Source organism: Rhinopithecus roxellana, chromosome 11 (genome assembly GCF_007565055.1).
Source record: "Rhinopithecus roxellana isolate Shanxi Qingling chromosome 11, ASM756505v1, whole genome shotgun sequence".
In the NCBI taxonomy this organism is placed as follows: Eukaryota; Metazoa; Chordata; class Mammalia; order Primates; family Cercopithecidae; genus Rhinopithecus; species Rhinopithecus roxellana.
Window position 1 is genome coordinate 83,908,339 of NC_044559.1, and position 19,281 is coordinate 83,927,619.

At 55.9% G+C, this 19,281-nt stretch overlaps 2 protein-coding genes and 1 long non-coding RNA gene across 6 annotated transcripts in view; 1 reads left to right on the forward strand and 2 right to left on the reverse strand.

The window, feature by feature from the left end:
* The first annotated feature begins 5,689 nt into the window (after positions 1–5,689).
* The window catches only part of GATA3 (GATA binding protein 3), a 29,671-nt gene continuing 16,079 nt past the window's right edge, over positions 5,690–19,281 (forward strand). For 2 of the 4 annotated variants that reach the window (XM_010389383.2, XM_030940817.1), the window contains exons 1-3: positions 15,032–15,256; positions 15,650–16,259; positions 18,658–19,194. In XM_010389383.2, coding sequence (XP_010387685.1) covers positions 16,019–16,259; positions 18,658–19,194 — 778 coding nt within the window. In that variant the 5' untranslated portion in view covers positions 15,032–15,256; positions 15,650–16,018. Of the gene's footprint in view, positions 5,860–13,971; positions 14,147–15,031; positions 15,257–15,649; positions 16,260–18,657; positions 19,195–19,281 lie in introns of those variants that run through there. The other 2 variants (XM_030940816.1, XM_030940815.1) reach the window with 2 other exon arrangements.
* Positions 7,449–12,288, reverse strand: LOC115900383. Its single transcript, XR_004060047.1, has 3 exons — positions 11,629–12,288; positions 9,202–9,402; positions 7,449–8,978 (listed from the first exon to the last, which is right to left on the reverse strand). It is a non-coding gene; the product is annotated as an uncharacterized LOC115900383 (long non-coding RNA).
* Positions 10,837–11,640, reverse strand: LOC104682667. The gene has a single exon (XM_010389382.2). It carries the CDS (start codon positions 11,619–11,621, stop codon positions 11,247–11,249), a length of 375 nt encoding a protein of 124 aa, XP_010387684.2. The 5' UTR covers positions 11,622–11,640; the 3' UTR covers positions 10,837–11,246.

Consider the following 19,281-nt stretch of genomic DNA (forward strand, 5'->3'; position numbering starts at 1 on the left):
GCACCCTCTCACCCTTGAGATCTAATTAGAGGAAACCTATGTATTCTGCTTGTGTTAATAGACAAAGCCAGGACAGCTGTAGATCGATCGATCTATCTATCTATCTATCTATCTATCTATCTATCTATCTATCTATCACACACACGCGCGCACACACACACATGCATATTCTTATAAAAACGAGCAATAAACATGGAGAGGAACCAGGAATTGATTTTTTTTTTTTTTCTTGTTTACTTGGAATGGGGCTGGAGTGGGCAGCAGTTAGGGTGGGGTTGTTGGGGGGGGCGAGCTCTGGTGAGGAGAGAGAAAGTCTCAGAAAAATTAACATTATTGGTATCTTTCTATATAGAGATGCAAATGGCATTTTATCTTAACTTGGCCCTGTGCTTTAGTCAGTGTTTATGATTAATTATCTCCTTTTTCATAAAAATAAATCATGTTAAAAATTAGGATCTCCACACTGGGGAGAAACTAAGCACTGGTTTCAGGTCGATCTTGTTAATTTCAGCCTGAAATTGACACACTAATTAAAGAGCAGCATGGTAAAGCACAAGCAGGCAAGATTATACCCAGCTCTTTTTTTTTTTTTTTTTTATCAGATCTACCTTATATTTTCCCAATTAAAAACTGCAAAAAGCAGTTTCATTGCCCCAGGATAAAAAATAAGGGCCCCCTTTTCACAACATGGGCCATCACTTTCTACCATCAGATTCATTGTGATGTATTAGATGCAATAAATTATCCCATGTAACAAAACATTGGGAGCTGAAAGGCAGATAATCTGGAAAGCAGAGATAAGGATTCATTATTCCAAATCATTATGAATCCAACGTTGCCTCTGACTTCTTTCTTAATCAGCTCCTCTGATCCTGGATATGTGAGCAGCACAGATAAGGAAAGAGTCGTTTATAATTCTCCACCTCGTCTAATATTTTAAAATAAAGTCAGAGGCAAGAAAACGCCATAAAACACTGGTGAGCAGGCAAGCGCCGAATGAAAAATCACTTCCATGTTATTATATCCACAGTAAGATTTAATTAAAATTCTCCACGTCCACGTGCTTTATTTTCAGATAGGATTTTTTCCCATCACGTAATAATTGATAGGAATTTGCAAACGGGGCTATTTATTTAGGGCGCCTGGGTGGAAAAGGTCTGATTTTTTTATTATTTTTTTTTAAATTTCCAGTCACTGCTTTTGAAACTTTCATTTGCGACGTCCATAGTTCCAGACCACCTAGCCCCCCATCTACCCCCGCCGCCGCCCCACCCGCCCCACCCGCCCCACCCGGGCTGCAGTTCTTGGTCCCGGAAATGTAGTGGTAGTCACGGTTCTGAAAGTTGAGTTTAACAAAAATGTTCTTTTATAAGAAGAAGCAGAAAACTGGATTGTTCCCATGTGATACCTCCTTTATGCCCTCTCAATTCCCACCCCACGCATATTTATAATAAAATAAATCTCAGTGAGTGGAATTGGAAGATTAGAACTTTCAAACCCGGTGATGTGTGCTGTCGTGTGGCAGAGTGCACTTTAAAGAACTAAACCAATCTGAGTATTTGTAGGAAGGTAGAACAACTGAAAAGGGAGGGTGACTCTGAATACTGATGGGCAGAAAGAAAAATACGTGTTTTAGGGAAAAGAAACAAGATGTTGGAAACGTGGATGAATAAATATGTTGGTTCTGCAGCTCTACACAGAGCTACTCTATGTGGCCACACGTTCTTAGGAAGATTGGAGATTCTGCCACTGATTACCTCTTCCTACGGAATCTCCTTTTTCTTTATCCAACAGGTAAACTTCATATCTACGTGGCCATCGTGGAGATCTGAACACGCTGTTTCTATTATCTATCAGTCATTTACTGATTCATCTTCTACTTCCACATGTCCGGTGACTTCCCTTTATATTTAAAATCCAATCAAATGCCTTAGCTTCTAGAAATGTGGTCTGATAAAACTTGCAGGATGTACCACAGGATTGAAAGTGGCTGGCGCCGATGCCAATTAGGATGAGGTGTTTGCCTTCAGGAAGAGTCCCAAAGCCAAGCTCTGTCTCCAGGACCAGGGTTCTGGTCCATCTCGCTAGCTGGTTCAGCTCTGAATCTCCCTCTGAGAAGCAAGAACGCCTGCGCAGGGACAAAAGGCTCAAAGACTGGTGGTAGGTGCTTCAGCGAGGGTAAATGGAGCCAGGGAGGCCTGAAGCAGGGTGCAGGATCATGGGGTGTGAGGAAGAGGTGACCAGCAATGGATGTTCGTGTCTGTGTGTGGCTGTGAGTGGATCCGTGCCTGGGCTGGGACTCTAGGCATGCACCCCACTCAAAAACTTGTTGGTGAAAAGGTTCCCTCCAGAAAGTCCTAAAACCTGGGAGCAAAGCCACCCCTGTCCCCTCAGGCATGTTAGGTTAGGGTGGGCTCTGAGCAACTGGCCTCCACTGCTCCCTAGTGTGTAAGCTATAGACAGTTGTCCCTGTATACATAAAGCCATTTACTCTCTCTTCTCTTCTCGTCCTCTGTCACCCCCAAGTATATTTACACACACAGAAACCAGAGCCACGAATCAGTGAGCCAGAGTGGTAGCTTTTAAAATTCAGGAAGCGACTTGGGGCTTCATTAAAGCAGTATCTTTGCCGTGTGCCTGGCCAAATGTCCACTCGTCAGAAATAAATCTTCAGCCCTACTGCCCAGGAAGTCCGACCAAGCTACTGACCAGGGAGGATTTCTCTCCCTTGGCTTCCTTCTCAGAATAAATTCTCTCCTTCCTCCCCCACTTCCTCCCCACCCTCAAACCTGTCCCAGCTCTCCTGGAATACCTCACCCTAATCAGCAGGATTTCCACCCCAAGTCCATCAAGACAGCAAGAAAGTCCAGCTGGCAGCATTTCCCCCTGTCTGACCATTAAATTGGAAAACAGCTGTATTTTTATTAAGCCCTTTGGATTTTCTTTTTAAAGCCTGAGTCTCTTTGGCAGCTAAATTTCCTTCCATCAAGGCATCTTCCCTTAAAGGTAGAATTGGGGTGATGGGGAGATGTGTGTAGGCCAGCAGATTTCACAACTCCTCACCAAGGAGTCACTTCAGACCCGAGAAAAGCAAGTGCCCGCGTCAGCAGAAAAGGAACGGGGAGCGAGGCCGCCAGATCGACGGGAAACAGGCGGAGAGAGGGTCGCCGGCGATCAGGGCCCGGGTGGCCCGGGGGACGGAGGAGAGACAGGAGAGCCCGCCTTGGGTCTCAGAGGGTGCTGTTGCGGGTTCCAGGCTCTAAGGGAAAAGGGCTTTCCCCTGGGAGGCGAGCCAAAGGCGGGAAGGGAGGAGGGGCAGGAGAATGAGGACGAGAAGCCGGAGAGGGGAGCTTGGAGGAAGACGCATATGTCGCCTCCGGCCTAGTGGACGGCGAGTTGAGGTACAGTTAATGCCCGGGTCAAGGAGACAACTGTCGCCGCCTTGGTGACCGATGCCCCCTCCCTGGGCCCCCGACCTAGTCCCCACGGGGGAGCAGCGCGCAAGAAGGGAGGAGGCGGTGTTGGGACCCTCCGGGGATCGGGAATGCCAGCGACGCTTCTTTTCCCAGCAGCAGGGATCTTCCCGGGACAGGCCAGGCAGCCCCCAGCCCCTCGACCCCGTTCGTCAGGGCAACAGGTTGGGTGCAAGCTGTCAAGAGATGGCCTTCTCCCTGCGTCCTCGAAACGCGCCAAGAACGTGGCTCTGCCACTTGGTGGCGGAAGGCGGGAGGGACAGGGCAGGAAGGGGAGGAGGGGCTGCATTCGTGACGACGGGGGGCGGAGGGGGAAGGACTTCGGGACTCCCCAGAGGGCAGACAGACCTGGCCAGCTTGGCAAATCGTAAGTCCCACTCCCTGGACCCTTGGCCTAAACCTCCCCCAGGGGCCTGCAGCGGAGACGCACGCGGGTTGGCTGACGGGCTGGGGTGCGCCTGGGTGGAGGCTGGTTTGGGGTTCTGACGGCTGGAGGCAGGCCACGGAACCAGAGGAGAGGGCAGGAGGCCCCACCGCGCAGAGCTGCGGCACGGCTCCTAGCGTGGGGCCTCCAGCCTGGGCATCGCGCTCAGCCGCTCTGAACCCCATGTCCACGCAGCTTCGCCCTCACCCCACCTCCACCTCTGTCCACACCGCAGTTCTCCCGACTCTAGGGACCAAGTGCCTCGGCCTCCCCACCACGAAATGGCCACCCCCCAAACCCTTTGCCCCATGAAAATAGCAACTCCTTTCTATCCAACCGGTTGGAGCACAAGAAACTTCTTGACTTCCTGGCCCAGCCACAGACAAATTTTGTTTTATTTCTCCCCAAAGATTTATTTATTTTTAAAGTCAGTCTCCATATTCTTATTGTATAAATATTGTGAAGGGAAAAGTCTACCTGTCAAAACAAATGGACTCTGGCCTTTCTACCCCAATGTTTATGGAGTTTCATTTTACTCTTGCCGAAATTTATTCATGACAGATTCTCTCTCCGTGGATTATTTTGATCTCCTCACCAGCAGGGGTAGGGATGGTACTGGAGAGAGGTGGTTTTGCAGGGAGGGTTGGAGTTTACATGGCCCTACGGGTGGCCCAACGGGATCATTTTCTTTCTGACATTTTATCTCCAGCGCGACCTCTGATTCCTGCTTTCTTATCTCACTCTCCTAGACGTAGATTTGTCCTAGAAGTTTTCTTAAAAAGAATTGAGGCAGGGCACGGTGGCTCACGCCTGTAATCCCAGCACTTTGAGAAGCAGAGGCGGGCGGATCATGAGGTCAGGAGTTCGAGACCAGCCTGGCCAATATGGTGAAATCCCGTCTCTACTAAAAATACAGAAAATTAGCCGGTGTGGTGGCGGGAGCCTGTAGTCCCATCTACTCGGGAGGCTGAGGCAAGAGAATCGCTTGAACCCGGGAGGCAGAGGTTGCAGTGAGCTAAGATGGCACCACTGCACTCCAGCCTGAGTGACAGAGTGAGACTCCGACTCAAAAAAACAAAACAAAACAAAACAAAAACCACAAAAAACTGAGACCCCTAGAGAATCCCCCCAGCCTCTAGTATGTGTGCCCAAGGATACTGCATCTCCAAATATTCTTATGTCTACTCCAAGGAGGGTCAAGGGGTAGCAGCCAGTCACCCAGCATCCTGCACCTCCTAACTTTTACAGGGCAACTAGGGCTCAGGAGAGATGAAGGTAGAATGGGGGCGTTTTGGAGGCGTCAGCATAGACAGAAACAGGAGAAGTAGTCGGAAGGGAGAGGGAGAGCCCTGGAGGGCAGAGACCCTAGCTCCTTCGCCCTGCTAATGGATGCCACTGGCTGGACCAAGACAAGCTCCCCCTGGATCCCCACTGCTCCCAAAAGTGGAAGGAAAATGCCATGCATGGGTTTATGCCTATGGTAATGACCTAGTCCGCACTTCTGATGATATGTATAGTGTTAATTCCAACCCTACCAGAAGACAGCGGGCTGTGCAGGCGCCAGGTGCCGGTCACATTTCAGGCCGCCTTTCCCCACCCCCCCAGCTCTGTCAGTTTCACACAACCCTGACGTGCGGTTTGCCTGTTTGCAAAAGGGGGTGAAATTCATTCCCTCGCTCTTTCTCCTTCCCTCCCTCTCCCTCTTCGCAACCCGGAAGAGCTCCGCTCTCTACAGTGAGCAGGAGAAGGCGGAGGGGAGGGGGCTCCCAGGAAGAACGCACATCGCCCAGGTTTTACCTCTCGCTGGAAGCCCGCCTGAGATGCGGTGAGCAGTTCCAGCGGCCAGGACGGCAGCGGCAGCCACAGTGGCGAAGTCTGCCTGTCATTTCTTCCTTCAGATCTCCGGGCGAGTCAGGAAAAAAAAAATAAAAAACAGCTGGCCCTCGGGAGCGAGCTGCCCAGGTCAGTGAATATCACTCTCTTCCCTCTCTAACTCCGCACTCCCTCTCCCCGCTCCACGTGGAGAGAATTAGGAGGAGGCCTCCTCTCCAAAGGGCAGACTGCCTCTGAAAGAAACTCAACTAGAACCCAGTTCTCATTGTTCTTTTTGGTCCCTGGAAATCTCTGGGTTTCTGTGGTGACCTTGGGCGGGCACGGTGTGTGAGTGTGTGGATGTCCTCGTTTGCGGGAAAGAGCTGGTAGAAGTGGGGATGTGAAGAAAAACCCAGAGGAAGAATGAGAGCCCGTGGGAATGCTTGGAAAGGGCCGGAGACACGTTTCCCACTGCAAGAAGGGCAGAGGATTGGGGAAGACAACTCCTGTGCCCAGGAGCCTTCTCCTAAAGGTGGCTTCAGTGTCAATTTCATGTTTATTTTCCTCTGTTTTAAAGCGTGTGTTGAGGCTCATTGTCTCTGCATACAATTAAATAAACAGCTGTGCGCTGTAAGATCAGGTTGGAACCCAGATGTGTCAGCATCTGGCATAGCCCCGGGAAGCTAGGGGTTGGGAGGCTTCTTTGCTTCCAGGAGCACCCTGAGGTGGGTGAGAAAACCGCAGCCTCCCAGAAGTTGCCCAGGGACATCCGAAGTGGAAGGGGCAGAGAGGAAAAGATTTGGACTTAACTTCTCAGACATCAGACCAACAGACCTCTCCAAAAAGTCACTCAAAGGCAGTTGTCCCCTGAAGACAGATAATGTTAAAATGTCAAGGAAGTGAAGTGAGTCTGGGCAGGACAGCTGCTATTATACATGCCTTTTCTTTCTCTGGGATACCGACAGGGTGCCTGAGGAAAGTGACATGGGTGATTCTCTGGCAAGGGCAGGGAGGAAAGGGAGTCCAGTGGCGCAGCATCTCCCTCGGCTTGGTTCCCATATTTCCTGGTCCTTCTCTCCTCCCTGTTGTCCATGCTCACCAGGATGCTGGGGTCGCAGATGGGACATTAAGAACTTTAAAGGGATACGTGATGGAGCAGCATTTCCGAAGTCTCCTCTGCTTACTGGCTGCTGCAGGGAAGGTAGTGGTAGTGACCATGGGTGGGCTGGGGACTAGCCAGTCATGTTGAGTCCATCCAGGCATCTGTAAATGAGATGCTTGGGGGCCCACATAGCTGGTAGTTTGTGTGTGTGTGTGTGTGTGTGTGTGTGTGTGTGTGTGTGTGTGTGTGTGTGTGGCTTACCATGACCTATTTGTGCCATTCAAAAGAATGGAATTGTTTTCTACCCATTTGAACCCAGTCGGGGTGTGGTGTCAGTTCGGACCAAGACCCCATTGGGTGTCTGGTCGCATGGGGGGTCTGATTATGGAGTCTCTCGGTGGGATCAAGCAGGAGTCTCTGCTTGCAGCTTCCAGCCAGCTGCCTCCTAAAGCCCGAAGTCCCTGGCCCAAGAAGCCGCAGGGCTTAGAAAATGCGGAGTGGCTGCAATCCACCGGCCCATCCTCCACTCTGCACAAGAGGTCTCTGCCAGCCCCAGCACTGGGGCTGTTCTGTCCTTACCAAAAGCAAGGAGACCTGGCAAGCTGCATTTTTCTTTATTTGACATTTGCAACCTGCCTTCTTGCAAAAGATAAATGAGGTGGGGACAGTCAGGGGTGCAGAGAAGGGATGGGAGTGGGAACTCCTGAGCATTCTTCGGTGGGGGTTTTCTGTTAGGGTTTCCAGCTGCCCCGGGACACAGAGTGCCTGGGGAACCGGTAGGTACTGGGAGCCACGTGGCTGAGAGCCCCTCTTCTGGAGGTTAAAGCAGTTTGTGTCCTGGAACCATAGGAGATGGCGGGGAATTAGGGATCCTGATAAGGTGTGTGGGGCAGATCCCAAAACCACTTCTGTCCTCTAGCATTCAGTTATATTTAACCATTTCTAGGCTGTACTGAAGTAATGTCTCATTCTTGGTGCCTGGGCTATTTTACACATAAATGTGCATTCTTCTCCTGGTATGTCTTTGTGTGCAGACCAAATCTTTCCCATCACCTCTTTTTTCCTTAATGGTTGGAATAACCAGAGAGGCTTTGCAGCCTCCAAGGGAGCAAACTGAGGAATCTCCTTTTTGCTTTGGCTGCTGGGCTGACCGGAGCTGGGGTGCAGAGGTGGGTGCGGCAGCGAGCAAGAAGCAGCTGCCTGAGGCGTCCCGGCTGATGTCCGCCGGGTGTCGGTCGCTGCTGGACTGCTGGCGCTAGTGAAGAACAGGCACATGCGTCTGGTTGCTGTTTTGTTTTATATAACAAATTGCTTGGGGTCCGCGAGGTGGAAGGCAGCCTACAGCTGAGCTGCCGGGAGGGAGAGGCTGTGGGTAGGGGGCAGCCCGGGACCAAAGGAGGCCGGGAGAACGGTGCGCACGCCAAACCTCCTCCTTTGCATCTCTGAGCCAGGCACAAACATGGATTTTTTACCAGGGGTTCTCTAGCACGTCCAAAGGAAGACACGAACGGCTGGTGCTTTTAAAAGTGCGCCTCTACTGTCTCCAGGATCTGAACGGAGTCCCCCTCCCCTCTTTTCCTACCCCTGCTGTGAACACTCCGCCTGCCAGATCGTCCCGCTACAATCACACTCCAGTTCCTTGGCTAATATAAAGGAGTCAAAACACAATAGTCCCCAGATAAAGCCCTCCTTCTCCTCCAAAAAGGCCAAACTGAAGCAGACGGAGGAGACTCGGTTGAGGCCAGCGCTGGGGGCTGGGGCTGTAGTTGGCCAGGGTCCTCAGGAGCTGGGTAGCTGTGAGGAAGTGGGTGTCCAGGCAGGGGGAGTGGAGCAGGTGACTCCACTGGCCGTCCTGAGCACCGCGTGCACCCCACCTCACCCGGCAATGCTAAGGCCTGGTGGGCCAAGCCTTGAAATGGGTGAATTTCTGCCAGGCTGAAGCCTTTCCTAGGTGCAGGGGCTGGAGTCCTGGGTGCTACAGCGGTGAGGCTGAGGGGTGCCTTGGGAGGGAGGAGAGGCCGAGTCTAGAAGTAGCAAGCTCCTAAGAGTCACTGATGCCGCTGAGGGCAGGGTAAGCGGTCCTGGCTTACCCCTGGAGACCCAGGGCCGCCGGCTGGGCTGCCTACATCCCTTCTTTTTCTCCGGCGGCATCCACCTGTTCCCCCACCTGCCAAGGCCAGGAGGGAGGGAGAGAGCTGAAAAGGGCACTTTTCCTCCAGGGTGACTCCAATTCCTTTCCACTCACCCTCAAGGCGAGTTCTTTCTCTCCCACCCAACCCAGGGCTCCCCCCAACTGCCTCCCGCCTCACGTGTGCATTGTTAAACCCGAAAGCAGAAATCCCCTGCCTTCTCCCTTCCCGTCTCCCCCTTTCCGCTGCACCCCTACCTACCCAATTTTTATCTCGCTACTATCAGGGGTTTTCTCAACCGGGGAAAAGGTGGTAGTGGCTGTGGGAGGCTCAGGATCCCTCGAAGTGGAGGCCGGGGCCGGGCTAGGGGCGGAGTGCGGGGGCGGGGGTAATCTCCCAGCGCATCTCCTCTTTTTTGACTCTCCCCACCACTCGCGGCTCCTCCTGGCCTGGGCGGGTTTCCTTCCGAGTTTTAAACGGTGGTAGATGAATAAGCAAAACAAACAAACAGGAAAAAAAAAAAAAAAAAAAAAAAAAAAGAAAGAAAGAAAGAAAGAAAAAAGAAATGAAGGAAAAGAAAAAAGGGCAAATCAAATCACATACCACCCCCAAAACGATGGCTCATTTCACAGGGAAGGTAGACTCCCGGCCCGGGGCGCGTGGGCGTGGGAGCCGCGGGGAGAGTTGCCCCTTGGACGCACCCGACTCCGTCATCTTCCCTTTGCCAGTGAGTTTTAGGTCCCTCTTTCTCTGCTTTCCCCCAAGTTCCCTGCTCGCTGGGTTTTGTTTGAGAAGAGCCAGCCTTGCTGGGCCGGGATCCTCAACCAGCATTGCCCACTGCCCGGCTGCTTTCTCCTCCCGTTTAGATCTTGCTCCGCGCTCTCCGCATTTCAGCTCGCCAGGGAAAGAAAAAGGGGGCCCGAGTGGCAGATGCAGAGATAATATGTATTTAACCCGAGCGGTCCGGGGCGCCGTGCCGCAGCGAGCTCCCCGCGGTGTGGCCCGCGCAGCCGGGGCCAGCGGTGGCGCCTGGAGCCGTGTCCCCGGCATAACCCTCCCGCCCGGCAGCCAGCGAGCTGTTTATACAGCTTTACCTGTGCTATGGTCCTATCCAGTAAAAACCCTCGCTCGGCCAGGGTAACCTAATCCAGGGGCCGAGGCAGAGGAGGGGGCAGTGAGACTGGCTGGGTTGGAGAGGGAGGTGTGCGCGCGCCACTACCCGGGATCTCTCCTTTGCCCCTCCTCCCACCATAGGGAAGGAAATTTGGACATGGTTCGGGTGACCGAAATGGGGACCCGGGGCTAAGGAGGAAGGAGGCCAGTTTTCACGACCCCGTCCTCCGGCTTCTCTCCTTTGAACAGGCGCTGGGGACCTGCGCGGCGGCCACAGCCGGACGCTCGCAGCGAAAGGCGCGGCGGGCCCGGGGGCGCCCGGCGTGGGTTAGCGAGGCCGAGGACAAGTTTCCCGCCCTGGCCTGGCTCAGGTCGCCCTCGCCCCGCTTTCATCTTGCCCCAGTCGCCCTTTCCAATTCCCACACTGAAGGCAAAGCGAGCAAGGAAAGGAGCCGGCGCCTCCCCAAGCGGACCCTCCCTTCCGCGCAGCCTCGGCCACTCTTCCAGAGCGCCCCGGCGCGGACTGCGGCCGGCGCAGGGAATCGAATTAAACGCCTCTGGGCGGTTATTGTCTTTGGCTAATTGCTCGAACAATGGCCTCTATTAAAATGGAGACACCCAATTAAAGGCCCCGCCGGGCCGTGCTCTGCTCCCGGCAAAGCTCTGTCCCCCGGCCTTCGGCGTGTAGACCGCCAGGCCGCGGACCTGGCTGGTGCTGGGCGCTGGCGCCGGCCTCGACACCTTTGGCCTCCACTTCCTCCCCAGACTCACAGCGACAGCGGCCGCTTCACACCGTTTTTATTGACCGATCGCAGCCCAGCAAGATTGATCGAGCTGGAATGGGAAGGGACTTCTCCTCCCCCAGGCCCGGCTCGTCAGGGCCTCGGGCCGTGCTGCAGTTTCTGGCCTTTGGTGTCGCTCCCCGCCCCCCAGCCTCGCAGATTCCCGGTTTCTTTTCTGTCTTTAACTGCGAGGCCGGGTCCGCCCAGGCCGGCGCCGGGGCTCAGGGGGGAGGGACTCGGCGGCGCGGCTCGGCTCCGCTTCTTTCTCCTGCCTGCAAATATTTGCTGCCTTGCTGGAAATCCGACGATTTCGCGCGCGCTGTGCTTGCAAAGTCTTTAAGTAAACACCCTCAAATGACCGCCCCGGGCGGCCAGAGGCACGCTCTCTCCCCCTGCGCGGGATTAGTAACTTTAGGACTTCGACCCCGGGGCTCCACTTTGCCGGTTACCCAGGTCGGGCAGCGCGCGGGCGCCCGGAGCCGGTTCTCCCGGCACCTCGGCCCCGCGGAGCTCGCCTGGAAGCATCGGTTGCCTGGCTCGGGTGGGTGGCGCGAGCATCTCCGCAGCCTGGGTCCGTAGCCCTAGGGCTGAGCCCCGGAAAGCCGCGACTCCTCTCTGCGCCATGGCCTCTGCTTTCTGTACCCGACTGGGTTTCCCCACTTCCACCGGGACAGGGTCTCTTCGCCCCTGGGAGGGCGGGTGGGAGGGACTTGCACGTGGGCATGTTTTGGGGGTGTGTGTGGGTCCCAGCTTAACCCCTACCGAGCGTAGAAACTCCGGCTCCATTTCTCACCTTTTCCCCAAGAGGACACACATACCCGGCTCAACTTGACGCCTAAAGGCAGCCGCTTCCAGGCCTGGGGTTTCAGATAGGCCAAGCCGGCTGCCACCGCCCCGCACGCCGCCCCGGGCCCCGGCTCCTCTCCAGGTGGTGGCCGCGCCGTCGCCTGCTCGGTTGCGGGATGCTTGCTCCCAGGGTCCTAGGCGTCCAGGTTGATCGCCAGCCCCTTACCCTGGTGAGAGAGGCCTTGTGCCCTACAGAAGCCCTGGGCCCTGCAGCGGCGGCGGCGGCGGCATCCTTCGGGTCGCCTCCTCGCTTTCCTCCACCCGAGCTCCTCTGGCTGCTCCTTGGGAGGAAGGGGACTCGCTAGACCAGGCCGAGGCCCAGGACCCTGGGGAGGGGTCGCGTCAGGTCTGCGGGAAGGCGCTCAGGCTCCTCCGCAGGAGGCCAGGATCGGCTTTGTGGCTGTGGCACAGGGAGAATCAGGACCACCTTATCCCCCTTCTCCCCGACCAGGAGCCCCCTTCCCCTCCCCCGCCCGCCAAGGGAGGAGGAAGCCCGGCCTGCTCTTGCTGGCGAGGCGGGTCATGCCGGCGCCTGGCCTGGCCCGGACCCCCGCAGCCCGGCTCTCCGCCTCAGGCCACGCGCCGCAGCCTCTCCAACCTCGCTCCCTTCCCCCTTCCTTCCCCGTGGGTCCCGGGGCCGACCTCGGCCCTCCCTCCTGGGTATCCCCCTCCCATCCTTTTCCCTCCCCCGCTGCCCTATGCTCCGGGCTCCGGGGCTGGGCCCGTGACGTCAAACCCAGTGTGGCGTCGGCGAGACTGGCCGGCGCGGGCCATCAAAAGAGCAACGTCCTCTCTCCCAATTACCCACTGTCAGTCCGGGAACAGGGGCGGACCGGCTGGGAATTAAATGTTAAATACCCCCTACCGGCTGGCTCCATTACCCGGGGCATCCAGCCCCAGGCCCCCCACCCCTCTCTGCCAGCCTCAAACCACCCAGACCAAGAAGGGCCTTCGGAGATTTTTTATTTTTCTAAAGGTGGGGGTTGCTGTTCTCCATCCCCGGCCACTCCGACTTGGTGCTGGCAACTGAATTTAAACGAATAATCCCCATTTCCCCATCCAAAATTAGCGGAGAGGCGCCCCCGCACCGGAAGGCCTCCTCACCAGTCTTTTCTTTTTGGCTTTAAAATAATTCTTAGCCTCAGAAGTTAGCATTTTCAAGACCTGGCATCCGCAGCGTTTCTGTCGCGGGGACTTCTCTCTTCGACTCTGAGGTCTCCGCGCGCAGGACCCAGGGCTGCTCTTGGTTTTACGCGTGGCTGTAAGCTGGGCTCACGCTGCGTGGCGCATCCAGCCCCCGATTGACGGGCGGAGAAACATTTTTCATTTTTTCTTTCAGCTTCTATCCTTCATCTTAATCCCGGGCTTCTTAGCAAAAAATGCGTGTGCGTTCGTTTCCCCTTGTTTATGGAGAGGTTTCCGGTGAATGTTAGACAGCAACTAAATAATTAAAAGGTTTAGAGAGCGCTGTGAGCAGGAGAAGATGCGGGCAGCTTGGCTGGCCCAGGAGAGACGAGTGGTCAGGAACGAAAGGAAAATCGATGCCTCTTAACTGGGCCGCCTAATAACGGGAGACCAAGTGGGCTCAGGCGAAACGTGGGGGGAGAGCTTTCTTTAAGAAAAATGAGGGTTCTTTCTGTCCTATATATGGAAATTCAGCCCTGATTTCAAACAAACATCAGATTTAAGAAGGTGAGGACTCCAAAGAAGATCCAAACGCAAGACCAGGAAGAGCTACGTTTCCACTACTTCTTCCAATACATTTCACTAATCTTTCTACAGGGATAGTGTTTTAAAACACGACAACCCTCACACACCAAGTTGAAGCTGAATGTTGATGTTCCTTCACCGCATGAAAGGAATCCTTCAGAACTTACTTTCAGGGCCGGCTTCTTCTATCTCGAATTTTTGCATTTGTAGGGAATTTTATGGAGTAGAGGAGCGAAGAGGGAACAATGTCTCCAAATAAAACCCCAAATTAAGCTCTCAGCTCCATCGGTGGGATAGCCTGCGGGGGAACCCACTCCCTCTCCTCGCAGCATTGCCCTGGGGGCGAGCAGAGAGTGGATTTGGAGTCTTCTTTTCCCGCCTGACTCCTGCTCGCCCGAGAAGCATTTTCGGGCCTGCGGCTGCAGCCACCCGGGCGCCACTAGGGGATGCAGTGGCTCAAAGGACCGAGCAGGCCGTGCAGGTTGGAGCCCGCGGGGCGGGCCAATCGCGGCTAGTTCGCAGCCTCGCCCGCTGATTGGCCCCTCGCGGTCCCGCCCCTTCTCGCCCCGCCCTCCTCTCTGGGGCGCCTTGCAGCCGTGTGCCCTCCGCGCCGGGGTGCCCATTGCGCAGAGCGTGGCCTGGAGACCCGCGAGCCGGGGAAGGTCGCCGTGGAGTTCCGACCGGAGGCCGGGGTTGGGGTCGGTGCAGACTGAGGGCTGGTTTCCTCGACTGGGGGAGAAACGCCGGGAGCCGGAGTAAGTAGGACTCCGGGAGGGGCGAAAGGAAAAGTTGGGTCCCTGGAGTGAAGACCGAATTCTTTCTGTCCGTCTACACTGAGCGTACTCGGGGAATGAGTTAGAGCCAGTCTCTTCCTCCCCTCCCCTCCCCCCTTCTAATCCCTCACTGTTGCCACTCAAGTCAAAAGCACACATTGATTACAAATATTAGGTCTGGAAAGGGCAGCTGCAACAGCTGAAGCGTGTTCACTGTGGGGGCTCGAGAGCGCAGAAGGCTCGGGAAAGAGGTGACAGTGACAACAAAATTGACACGGACGCTCCAGTCAAAGGCATCTCTCCTTTACCCGATGCCTCACCCTCTTAGGAAGTCGACCGGAGAGGCAAATCGCAAAGCACCTTGACACCAAACATTTTGTTTTACTGATCAATTTAACGCGCACGTCTCCCCACATCGATGCGCTCTCCCAAACAGCCTGCATTGGATCCTAATGACGATCCATGCGTGCCTATTGTTTAAAAGTCTGAAAAAGAAAAGTCTGCCCATCGAAATGAACTTCATGAATGGGGCAGGCTGGCTGCACTCGGACAGAATCGTCCACCCGACCCGAATGAATCGGCAGGAGCCGAGGCCACATTTAAAGGGCCAGAGCGCGCGTTCCCTCCCGTCCGCCCCTAAGCCCCGCGGGCCTCGCCCACCCTGCCCGCCGCCCCTCCGCCCGCGGCCGCCCTCTGCGGCGCCCCTTTCCGGTCAGTGGAGGGGCGGGAGGAGGGGCGGGGGTGCGCGGGGCGGGGGGAGAAGTCCTGGAGCCGGTTTGGGTTGCAGTTTCCTTGTGCCGGGGATCCTGTCCCCTACTCGCCAGCGCCAGGCTCCTCCCCCCTCGGCGCGGATGACACTAGAACCTCCTTAAGTTGCGTCGCGCCACAGCTGTCTGCGAACACTGAGCTGCCTGGCGCCGTCTTGATACTTTCAGAAAGAATGCATTCCCTGTAAAAAAAAAAAAATACTGAGAGAGGGAGAGAGAGAGAGAAGTGAGAGAGACGGAGGGAGAGCGAGACAGAGCGAGCTACGCAATCTGACCGAGCAGGTCGTACGCCGCCGCCTCCTCCTCTCTGCTCTTTGCTACCCAGGTTGGTACTGGTGACTTTTTTTTTTTACCTTTTATTTTTTGCCCCCAACCACTTGGGAGGACGTAAAGCAATTTTAAAAACCCAACTCTCCTCTTTTGGAGGTTTTCTAGGGGCTGAGGGGATGGTCCCGGGACCGGTGTCCCCGAGGGAGGGACTTGTCCTCCAAGTTGCAACAGTCAGCCCTGGGACTTGTCCTCCAAGTTGCTCAGCCAGCCCCGGCTCCCGCGAGTCGGGCTGCAGGGACGTCCCTGAGAGTTCTGCGGGCTCCCTGGCCGTTTCCCCGCGCGCCTGTGCGGGTCTCGGGTGCGCTGGGCGGGCGGGCGGCGCGAAGGGAGGTGGTGCCACTCCAGCAACTCAGGGGCTCATCCAGGTCTCCCCTTCTCTCCCTTGCAGGTGACCCGAGGAGGGACTCCGCCTCGGAGCAGCTGAGGACCCCGGTGCAGAGGAGCCTGGCTCGCAGAATTCCAGAGTCGTCGCCCCTTTTTACAACCTGGTCCCCTTTTATCCTGCCGTACCCAGTTTTTGGATTTTTGTCTTCCCCGTCTTCTCTTTGCTAAAAGACCCCTCCAAGATTATTTTTTTAAAATCCTCTCCTTTGCTCACCTTTGCTTCCCAGCCTTCCCATCCCCCCACCGAAAGCAAATCATTCAACGACCCCCGACCCTCCGACGGCAGGAGCCCCCCGACCTCCCAGGCCGACCGCCCTCCCTCCCCGCGCGCGGGTTCCGGGCCCGGCGAGAGGGCGCGAGAGCAGCCGAGGCCATGGAGGTGACGGCAGACCAGCCGCGCTGGGTAAGCCACCACCACCCCGCCGTGCTCAACGGGCAGCACCCGGACACGCACCACCCGGGCCTCGGCCACTCCTACATGGACCCGGCGCAGTACCCGCTGCCGGAGGAGGTGGATGTGCTTTTTAACATCGACGGTCAAGGCAACCACGTCCCGCCCTACTACGGAAACTCGGTCAGGGCCACGGTGCAGAGGTACCCTCCGACCCACCATGGTGAGTGCGCCCGGGGTGCCGGGGCTCTTGTCGGCTGCTTCAGTCGTCCCAGCTCGGGGAGGTCGGGAAGGACCTGAGGGCGGGGAGAGGTCAATCGAAAGCCCCCATCTGCCGTTCCTGGTTCTTTTACAAAAAAAATTGGGGCCCGGAAATGGGCAAGGGAGGCCTCTGGCTCGTCGCGAGAGTGTGTTTTCAAACAGTCGCAGCAGGCGCCTCTCCCGGCTGGTGGCCCTGGGGCCTGGCGCTCACCTGGCGGGCGCCAGGCCGCAGCCCTTCGTCCCTGCGCGGCTGCAGGTTTTGGGGGGGGCGTCTCGGGATGTCCCCAGGCGTGGGGTGCCCTGGCTCTGCCTCCGCGGGTCTGGGCTCTCTGGGCCCGGTAGCCGGCGCCGGCCAAGCCCGGCTGTAACCCGGCTCTTCCAAAAAACCTGGCGTTCCCTGTTACCCGCTAGCTCTTTCTAGGGGGGCGGCCTCTGCCAGCGTCCGTCAATTCGCACATTTTCAGAAAGGCCCCAGAGACTTATTTATTCACACCCTTCTCCTTGACCTTTTCCCAAAGCTAGTGCCTTTGGTTTTTAGACAGGTCTCCTACCTCTTGGCTTCAGGAATGGAATTCTGATGCTGAAGGGATTTGGAGGGGAGACCCCTGTCTTAAGTTTGAGGGATCTGACGTTTCCCAGATTCCCGGCTGCACAGAATTTTCCTGCGTCTTTGCTTTCAAGTTGACTCCTTGCCTGCAACTCGTGCCTTATACTCTGTCTCTGGGTACTGCCCTCCACTAGCCTCCCACCTAAGATGTAGGATACGCCTCCGTTTAAATAGAGGCAATTCCAGAACCACCTCTTTCTCCCTTTCACCTGGAGAAGTTTAGGAGAGTTTTGAAATGTAAAAAAAGAAGACCGGGCCTGTGCAGTTTGAGGAAAAAAGATCGCATACTTTCCAGCTCTAAGTTTGTTCCTAAAGAAGAAACAGGGGCAAAACATTGGTCAGAAAAAGTGTGAGGCTTTCTGAGTCCAGCCAGACCGAATTCTGCCCTGATCCCCCTACTTAGAGCCTGCCTTGGCACCGATGACATAGCCCCTCCGGCAGCAGGCATCCTCTACCCTGCTGTCGCCAGGTTTTAAACAATCGTTTCTGCAGATGGGGCGCTCTCTGCCCACCTTCTGTGCAGATCAACAGTTAAGTGGAAATGCGGTAGAGGCAGACTTAATATTATTTACTATACTACTTCCTGCATAATATGAATCTTGACCCTTGGTGTTCAGAGAACCCTCTTTCCCTCTCCACTCCCCTCCCCTTCCTCTCTCTTAAGTTTAGTTTCAGTATTGTTCTTAATGGTTGAATCGAATGTCAAATGCTGAGGCAGGTACCGGATTTAAAGATCAAGAAGTGTGTGGATTTGCACTTGCTTTTTAAATGAACCCCTCGGAGTGTATGAGTTACAGCTACTTTATTGTGCGTTTAAATGAAGGCTAAACAGACTCTGTGTCTGAGTCATCTTTGATTTAAAATATATACATCAACTGGAATTTTGTGTCTTTGGGGCTCAGGTGAAAATTCACCTATGGCACTGGTGGGATCATAGCTTTATTGAGGGCGCGTGGGGCTTATGTTATCTCCTTCTCCTTTAGGATTTGGGAGGGTGAGAAAAGTGGAGAAAACAGCCATCCCAGGGTCCAGCCTTGGGAACTTTCTCCAACAGCCCCAGCAATGAAAATGTCCCTGCAAATCCCATTTCAGGCCTTTTGCAGGCAGCCTGGCTGATTCTGAGCAAGCACTGGGTTAGGTTTCCGGGAACTAACCCTGAAAGTCTCCTGACTTCTGTCCCAAGGCCTCTCCTTCCTGCATTCAGTGCTGGGAGCTGGGCCTGACTCCAGGGTCGTTTTCTGGTGTGGAGCAGTTGTGTGGCCGGGCTCCATCCTTCAGGCCTCCTCACTCACAGCCGTCTCTCTTATCAGGCTGACTGGGATTAAGTCCGAGTCAGGGAACTCAGGGCCATTGAAGGAAACCCATAAATCAAATCAGGTTCTAGAGAGAGACTTTGGGGAATGTGATTTAGGGGGTGTATCTGGAGAGGCCAAATAAGCAGAGGGGCCCTTCTCCACTCTGCAGCAACCTCTCGGGTGTCAGCCACAGGCCCTTCATTCTGCTGGATTTGATGGGACATCCCTGTGGGAGAGAGGGGTGAAGGATTCTGTCCCCAGCCTGACCCCCAGGTGTGCCAGGCAGGTACTCCTGGGACCACTGGGATGAGAGAATGGGCCTGAGCCCTTGTCTGTGCTTGGACTTTTGCTGAAAGGGAGGCTAGTGCGAGGGAGAGAGTCCCCAGGTGTCCCTGACGGCCTTGCAGGGTCACACTCACCCTCCTTCTCTCTCCTGCCCTTTCCCCGCTGCCCCACAGGGAGCCAGGTGTGCCGCCCGCCTCTGCTTCATGGATCCCTGCCCTGGCTGGACGGCGGCAAAGCCCTGGGCAGCCACCACGCCGCCTCCCCCTGGAACCTCAGCCCCTTCTCCAAGACGTCCATCCACCACGGCTCCCCGGGGCCCCTCTCCGTCTATCCCCCGGCCTCGTCCTCCTCCCTGTCGGGGGGCCACGCCAGCCCGCACCTCTTCACCTTCCCGCCCACCCCACCTAAGGACGTCTCCCCGGACCCGTCGCTGTCCACCCCGGGCTCCGCCGGCTCGGCCCGGCAGGACGAGAAAGAGTGCCTCAAGTACCAGGTGCCGCTGCCCGACAGCATGAAGCTGGAGTCGTCCCACTCCCGTGGCAGCATGACCGCCCTGGGGGGGGCCTCCTCGTCGGCCCACCACCCCATCACCACCTACCCGCCCTACGTGCCCGAGTACAGCTCCGGACTCTTCCCCCCCAGCAGTCTGCTGGGCGGCTCCCCCACCGGCTTCGGATGCAAGTCCAGGCCCAAGGCCCGGTCCAGCACAGGTAGGCGCCAGCTCTCCCCCGGAGCCTTTTCTCCTCCCTCCTCCCCTTTTCCTCAATCCAGGACCGCACCCAGAGGGACCCCTCCGG

What these genes read in the sequence shown, in the direction of transcription:
- LOC104682667 (XM_010389382.2), bottom strand. Translation starts at nt 11,621, where the DNA reads ATGGAGCCGGAGTTTCTACGCTCGGTAGGGGTTAAGCTGGGACCCACA.